At 51.2% G+C, this 8081-nt stretch overlaps 2 protein-coding genes across 2 annotated transcripts; one reads left to right on the forward strand and one right to left on the reverse strand.

Moving 5' to 3' along the window:
- Positions 1-1351: 1351 nt before the first annotated feature.
- On the reverse strand, positions 1352-2798 carry PtrM4_104700 (TufB, GTPase; the record flags this gene model as incomplete). The annotated part of the gene is made up of 3 exons (XM_001936161.2): positions 1352-2485; positions 2545-2573; positions 2630-2798. The coding sequence occupies 3 exons, from the start codon at positions 2796-2798 to the stop codon at positions 1352-1354; spliced, it is 1332 nt and encodes a 443-aa protein (XP_001936196.1).
- A 402-nt stretch (positions 2799-3200) lies between these two features.
- PtrM4_104710 (mitochondrial 37S ribosomal protein mS47) lies at positions 3201-4719 on the forward strand (the record flags this gene model as incomplete). Its single annotated transcript, XM_001936160.2, has 2 exons — positions 3201-3320; positions 3376-4719. The coding sequence occupies 2 exons, from the start codon at positions 3201-3203 to the stop codon at positions 4717-4719; spliced, it is 1464 nt and encodes a 487-aa protein (XP_001936195.1).
- Positions 4720-8081: the final 3362 nt, after the last annotated feature.

The following is an 8081-nucleotide window of genomic DNA, read 5'->3' on the forward strand; positions in this document are numbered from 1 at the left end:
CACACCATAAAGGAGCATGATGAGATTGATGGTCGAGACCTAATGCAATGCCTTGGCAACCTCCGGGCAGGAGGATCAGGACCGAGGGTGCTAGAACATGTCGGGTTACGAAAGAAGCCTTCGATTCGTTACCGATGTCTTCCCACTGCGCATAGTAGGCTGATGCTCGCACCTTCGGCGATCCTAAACTTTTTAAGAGGGCCGAGTTTCGGCAACGCTCTTGCACCGATGCATTCGAAACGAGTAGACCATCTGATGGCTTATTATTGCGTAACTTTGTCCAAGTCGAATCAACGTAATGCCGGGTACAGGCCGATATAGATACATTTGTGGACGCCGAGTTGACGGAGGACGTTCAAACGGGCTATCGGATGGTGAACATGGATAACACAGCCGCCAGGGCCGCACCCGTCTGCACGGCTGCAGAAGCAAAGGCCTCAGGACCCTGAGGGGCTGCACGTTCCACGTTACCACATTCCGTCGCTGCCTCCCGTCGCTATTTGTTGAGACCTACGGCGGACACAGATTGTGGCTTTCATGATACGAGTTGGAGCCGGCGCCAAGGTTCGTTCTGAAGCGGGGCCCCAGGTGGCGGGAGTGGGGGCAGCGATGGGTCGGGTTTCCAGAAAGTACGTGATTCTGCGCAGAAGGTCCGGGACGGCAACAGGCATGCGTAGCGCGACATATCGTCCTTGTATTCGTGTTGTTGCAGTTGTGGAAGCCATAGCGGGGATGAGAAGGAGACTTACTGCGCTGTCTGCCTTAGTAATGGGCGTTGACATTGTACACGGCATGTGCAGCGACTGATGATGAGTAATAACCGACTCAGCAGGAAACCCCAAATTTTGCAGATTGCACAAGAGAAAGTAAGCCGCCTGTGTATCATGTAATCATTCCCTACATGATTGGCCATATTCTTTCGGCGCAAGCTATCCGGAATGAATGTCAAACAGATATCTCGTTTGTTGGACCACCGAATGGGACAAGGTGCAGCCACGAAGCATCAGTCTACATCCTATACCGCCGACCAGTTGCAACACGAGACCATGACAACTAACAAACTTTGATGCGTTTCGCCTATCACAGATGCGTATCAAGACAAGTCCCTTTGTGGATGATACAGTATCTCTTGGTAATTGCCATTATATCGTTCCGGCTTCATCATAGAACTCAACGCCTCACATCTAGATCCGGTTTGTTCGTGCTACTAAAGTACATGAGGAAGATCAAACGAGAAGCGGGGAGTGGGGGGTATGTCCAAAACAATATTGTACAAAGCCTTGCCTAGTTCGCACATCAGGTTATGCCGCTGTCATGTTACCAGGTCGTGTTTGCTGGCGGGAATTCTGCTCTACTCCAAAATACGGGTCACCAGGCCAGTGGCGACTGTCCTGCCACCCTCACGCATGTTGAACCGCTGGCCAGTCTCCATGACGTGTGGCTGATGGAGTTCGCAAACCATCTCAACGTTGTCACCGGGCATTACGAGCTTGTCGTGCGCATCCTCTGTACCCTCCGGGAAGTGTAGCGCACACGACTCGTCGGCAGTTCGGATGAACATTTGCGGCCTGTAGTTTTCACCAAAGCCAGTGTGGCGTCCACCTTCCTCCTTGCTCAATACGTACATGGAGACGAGGAATTTCTTGTGTGCCTTGACTTGTCCAGGGACCGAGACGACCATACCACGGCGAACATCCTCGCGCTTGACACCGCGGAGGAGAAGACCTGAGTTGTCACCTGCACGCGACTCCTCACATGACTTCTTGAAGGTCTCAATGTCAGTGACTTTTGTCTTGATGGGCGCAGTACCCTTGCCGACAAGCTCTACTTCAGAGTCACGCTTGAGGATACCACGCTCGACACGGCCAGAGACGACGGTACCACGACCAGCGATGGAGAAGACATCCTCGACGGCCATGAGGAAGGGCTTATCCGTCTCACGTTGGGGTGTAGGGATCCATGAATCGACCGCCTCGAGCAGCTCGTCAACCTTGGTCACACCAATCTCTGGTTGGCGGCCTTCGATGGCGCACAGAGCAGAGCCCATGATGATGGGTGTCTCATCACCCTCGAATCCGTAGCTGCTAAGCAATTCGCGCATCTCCATCTCGACCAGTTCCAACATCTCCTTGTCATCAACAGCGTCGACTTTGTTCACGAAGACGACAATCTTCTGGACACCGACCTGACGGGCAAGCAGCAGGTGCTCACGGGTCTGGGGCATTTGACCGTCTGATGCAGCGACGACGATGATGGCACCATCCATGTTGGCGGCTCCGGTAATCATGTTCTTGATATAATCGGCGTGACCGGGGCAGTCGACGTGGGCGTAGTGGCGGTTATCAGTTTGGTATTCGATATGGGCAGTCGAGATGGTGATACCGCGCTTGCGCTCTTCGGGGGCCTTGTCGATGGAGCCATACTCGAGATACTTTGCGTAGCCCTTCTCTGCTTGTCGCTTGGTGATGGCTGCTGTGAGAGTTGTCTAGGTGGGGTCAGTGATTTTGGCCTTGGAAGTTGATGTCAAGTCATGTGGCGCTGTACCTTTCCGTGGTCGACGTGGCCAATGGTGCCTACATGGATTCTATTAGCACATATATCGACACATTGCAGTTACGAGAAAGCATACCGATGTTGACGTGCGGCTTGTCTCGTGTGAAGGCGGCGTAGTTCCGTACCCCGTTCATCCACCTGCTCGTGCCCTGGGCACCCAGCGCATTTTGCACTGGCGAGACGCCACGCTGGTACTGCAACGCAGAGCGCGAAGTGCGCAGGAGTACTCTTGAAAAGCTCGACATGATTGACCCGATCACAGAACACAAAGGCAGCAGAGGCAGGCAATTGGCCGAGATGGCGATGTCGTCGTGAGGGTGGAGGCTCAAATCATTTTCTTAGCGCGCCGTGATTACGTTGGGTGCCGGCCAATCAGATGAGGGGGAGATCCGAGCTCCACCACGCAGAGAAGGCGCGGACGGGGCATGGGAAAGCGCCACCAGCTTTTAGGTTTGTTAAAGCCATTGAGTGTCGAATTGAACATCAAGCATTGAGCCTTGACGCCCTTGTAATTCTGCCTCTCACATCAGCTGAGGCGTGCCGGTGCTGACTTTTTTTTTCTGAGTCGCGAATACCCGAGGTCCCCTCCTCAACCGAGCTCTGCAAGTTGCATCATCGTCGCGCGTGCTGATCAGATTCACCACATCATGTCGCTCCGTACACTTACAAGGACATCGCTCAATTGCGTCCCACGGATACCAGCAGCCAGAAGTATGCCATTGCGCGCAAACATCACAAACCCTGCCTGGATGAGCGGGTCAAGAAAAGTAAAGCCCCTCCATAAGAAACGTACTTGTCTCCCAAGGCTAATCATATATGCAGTACGCCACACCGACCGCTGACCTATTAAAAGCTCAAGAGGACGATGACCCCGACGACGTCATTTTCACTAACAACTACGGCGTCCGCAGCATCGAGCTCAACCGGCCCAAGAAACTTAACTCGCTCAATGGCTCCATGGCCCGCAAGATCATCCCGCGATTGCAAGAGTGGGCCAAATCAGAACTAGCAGGCGTCGTAATAATCAAAGGCAATGGCCGCGCTTTCTGCGCAGGTGGTGATGTCGCGGCGCTGGCCAAATGGAATCAACAAGGTCCAAAGGGACAGCAAAGGAGTTCAGACTACTTTGGGCTGGAATACAAGCTGGATCATATGATTGCAACATACAAGAAGCCATACGTTGCCTTCATGGACGGCATCACCATGGGTGGAGGTGTTGGTCTGTCAATACACGCCCCTTTTCGAATCGCAACCGAAAACACCCTCTTCGCCATGCCCGAGACCACGATTGGCTTCTTTCCAGACGTCGGCGCATCCTTTTTTCTCCCACGTATGGAAGGCGCTCTCGGAACATACCTGGCACTCACATCGGAGCAACTCAAAGGCGTAGATGCTTTCTACCACGGCGTCGCTACTCACTATATTCATTCGTCCACTCTTCAACAACTGGAGGCCCGCCTCGCTGAACTTCAATTCCCAGACTACATGTCTCTCAATGAGCGCTTCAAAATCATCAACGCCACAATTGAAGAATTCAGCACCGGCCTCCCCGCAGAACGGCCCCAAATTTCTGGCGAGTTACGCCGCACGATTGATAGCGTCTTTCATGTTGATCAGCCAAACATAAAAACCATTATGGAATCTCTAAACCAAGTCCAGTGTGAGGCCACTAACCCCGAGATTCAAAAATGGGCGGATAAGACCTTCCAAACTATCAATAGCCGTTCGCCCATCTCTGTTGCAGTAACCCTTTTGCAGATGCGTGTTGGCCGTCAATGGTCCATCGCTCAAGCCTTCCAAAAAGAATACGCAATTGCCTCGCAGTTCATGGCACACCCCGATTTCGTCGAGGGCGTGACAGCACGACTCATCGAGCGAAAGAAGGAGCGCCCAAACTGGAAACCAAACACTATAGAAGAGGTCAAGCAGAAGGATGTTGATGCTTTCTTCGCTAACAGCCATAATGCACCACTGCCATTGATCACTCAGGACGATTACCAAGAATATCCACACGCGTGGATTGGACTGCCAAGAGAAGAGGAGATCCTTAGGGAGGCTGGAAGTAACAAAAGTGAAGAGGTTGTGGCCAGGTTGTTGGAAAAGTACGAGGGAAAACAGGGGGTTAGGGAGAAGATCGCCGAGGTATTGGAAAGACATCAGCGTTAGATGGACCAAGCGGGGTAATGGGCCTTGAGAAACCCACGCCCCTGGTATGCATGTAAGATACAAAAAGTCGGCCTTCGTTTACAAAACGTTGAGTCAGTATATCAAGTCTCCTCTGGCTTCCCGATTGTTACGCAAGACTCGCAATTTTTCGTTTTCTTTTCCATTATACGACCTTTCCACTCTCAGGTACAGCTCGACGTTGGCGATTCAAGTATTAATGGCCTCCGCCACGATGTAAAGATCACGCCGGGGATCAGATTTAATACAAAAGTACTTAGTTCCTCATCGAAGCGTCGTTACGACGAATCGAGACTGTGGCCACCTTTCACCCTTGTCGACTACACAAAAGGCTTCACCGTTTTACCGGAACGATATTCGGCAGGTTCCTTGTTCATGTTATGCACGGGGTCGTTTCTTTCTTGCTGCTCGATTTGCCGCAAATTAGTGCGGCCTTCTAGTCCCTCACAGAACGAGGATCCTGGACGGCCTTGTTGGTAGCTTGCATCATGCGCCCTACCTCTAGACACCACAAAGACGGCAGATAACAATATTGTCTAATAAAATCACAAAGTACGACAGGTCAGAGTTTAGTTCAATGTGGTCTTTGATCATCCCGAGCCCAAACATGCCTTCAAGGTCACCAACGTTGCAATTATCCACCGTGCCCGGATCCGAATGCGAATCGAAACACGGCACAAATGTAACATCCAGTTTCATTTCCAAGATTCAGAGCCGCTCCCCCATCCTTGAACAATTGGAAGAGCTATTGTGGTATAGTACAGAATTTAGGAGGCCGTGATGGCTACGGTCGCCTCCGCTAGCCAGCGAAGTAGCTTGGCAGATCCCATAACCAGGAAAGATAAAGTGGATTGTAGTTTTGGACTACTGCACGTATCATTGGTCAGCTGTTATGTTCTCCAAAACCCTGCCTCTTCACGTCGGATCTATCCATCCCGGTGCTCCAAGCCAGACCACGACATCTCGCCATCTTGCCATGCTTACATGACGTTCTCGATAGCGTCTAGCAGGTCTTGTCCATGCATATACATGTAAGACAACCCATCTCTCACTAACGCGTGTATCCGCCCGTTTCCTCCATGTCGGTACCTGGATCATCGGCATTCATAACCGCCCCTACCATAGACCTAGCAACTTACCCCATTTTTCGAAACAAGCCTTGTACTGGGGGCCCAAACACATGGCTTCGAGCAGTTCGCTTGCAATTTGAAAATCGGTCCGATATCTCCACATGGTACCTTTTCCCCATTCGCTGCTTGCGAAAATGGCATGTGCACGAAGCACGTGGGCTATTTGTCACCAAGGACGCTCTACCGCTACCTCCCCCACAAGAAGATCAAAAGCCACGGACGGTCGTCTCCACTAGAATATTTGGGGGTGTCGTAGACAGTGCACTGGAAAGCGGCCCGTTTCTACTATCGGGGACCATTTAACGGTATGTGCTGTCGTCCTGGAATGCAGGCTGCTGTAGCGGAGCCCGCCGTCTACGTATGTCAGCAAGCCGACATCCATGTACTCGTAGCCGTTTGGGGAGATGTTTAACAGGACAATTACGGAAACTACAGCGAAGACGCGCAAAGCATTGTAGCCCTCTCTGGCTGTCGCTTGTCCTTGATATGGCAGGTCGATAACCAACAAACGCGGCACGAGGCCAATACTCTCTATTTCTCTCATCCGACAAGCTTATCTTTGGCATAGTCATTTTACAAGTGTCCCACCCACACCACTCATTGCGCCCACGCTCCGCCAGCAAGCGAGGAGCAGGTAATCTGACATGTGGATGCTGTCCCGGGCGATCAAACCCCCGAACGGACGTGAAAAGGTCCGAAGACGCCTTGGAACTAAACACTTGTATGACCCACAAGTATTTACTCGTTCCAAGAAACCAGTTGCAAGGCCTCCAGCGGTTGCTGCGTAGCGAGGATTGGTCGGCGCTTTTAATTCCATCTCCTCGTCACGTCCCGTCCGTTGCTCCATCGCTTGCGCAATTGGGGGCCACCATGACACAAACGGTACATTTTAGCGAGTCAGGAGGGAGTGAAGCAAAACCGAGGCAGAACAGCGGATAGTTGACGTACCAATGTTGCGAATTGCATGGCTTGGATCACATGCCAAGTGTGTCAGCTGGAGCTTGTCTACTCGGGGCACGGGTAAGGGTCTGGTCGATGGCCTCCACAGTGGAAAGCTCGCGACTATCAGACGCGTGTCTCGGCTGTCCCACTGTAAGACGAAATCATGGTCGGCTTCCCCGGCTTGGTCCTGGGCGCTCTCCAGCCATTCCTTCGAATGCAAGGCTAGGGTCACGATTTCTTGAATCGCCATCGGGGATTATCCTGGGATCTAGATGGGACCCTTCTTTCAAATCGTATCACTTGGCAGGCAACCATAGTATAGTCGCTGGACCTGTACTTCCACCGCGTTCCGATGCTTGGTTTACCCGGGGCCTGGATGTCGGATGTTGTCGGAAGGTTCGTATCGGGTGTGTATCGGGCAATCCCCCGAAATACTCGGGACAAATGCTGGTACCCAAGTAGTCGTGTACAACCACCATGGTTATCGCATACGAGCTGTGACGTCTAGTAAAAGAGCAAACGGACAGAAGCTCGGAACCGGCGCGTTGACAAATCTTCTGGGCATGGGGTTTGATTCATTGCCATCATTTCCTCTATTAGAAAGCGCGCTTCGCCATCTATGACGAAGTTGCCAAGTCTTTTATACGCGTCGTAACGACATTTGTTGGGAAATGCTAGGGGGCAGTGGTTGAATTTCGGATGAACGTCATTTGAGCAACTAAAATTTTTAGCACTGGTGTTCATATGGTCTTTTACACAAATATTTTATGCATCAGACTGTCTCTTCTAAGCTTTACGTGGGTCATAATTACAATGTAGGTTACATTCGGACCCATAGTCTTCTACAACAGTGCAGTGACCACTATTCAACAAAGACTATCATCACTTGCAGCACCCACTACTTCACAACTCATTATTGCATGCATAATCAACTGTGAAATCAGATGTGCAAGTCGACAATTGTTTGCAGGCTGGCCACTATACCCTATGCCATAATGATCGTTACGCCCTTTATTTATGTCCTTTCCACCGACCATTATATTAGATATCTTCGTAATCTACCTATCGAGAGCTATATACCTTATAGTTAACTATTACTAGTATCTTCTAGACGTTAATGCGAGGGCAAGATTATTGACAATGCATTAAGCATATTGTCGGATCGTGAGTATCGGTAGAGACGTCGGCTGCTTGACACTTCGGCCCGACTTCGGCCCACCTTGCGCAGAGCTTAGGTGTACCTTCGTAGCAGCTATGTTCGTAGAAGATAAA

The sequence above is a fragment of the Pyrenophora tritici-repentis genome, chromosome 5, assembly GCF_003171515.1.
Source record: "Pyrenophora tritici-repentis strain M4 chromosome 5, whole genome shotgun sequence".
Classification (NCBI taxonomy): Eukaryota; Fungi; Ascomycota; class Dothideomycetes; order Pleosporales; family Pleosporaceae; genus Pyrenophora; species Pyrenophora tritici-repentis.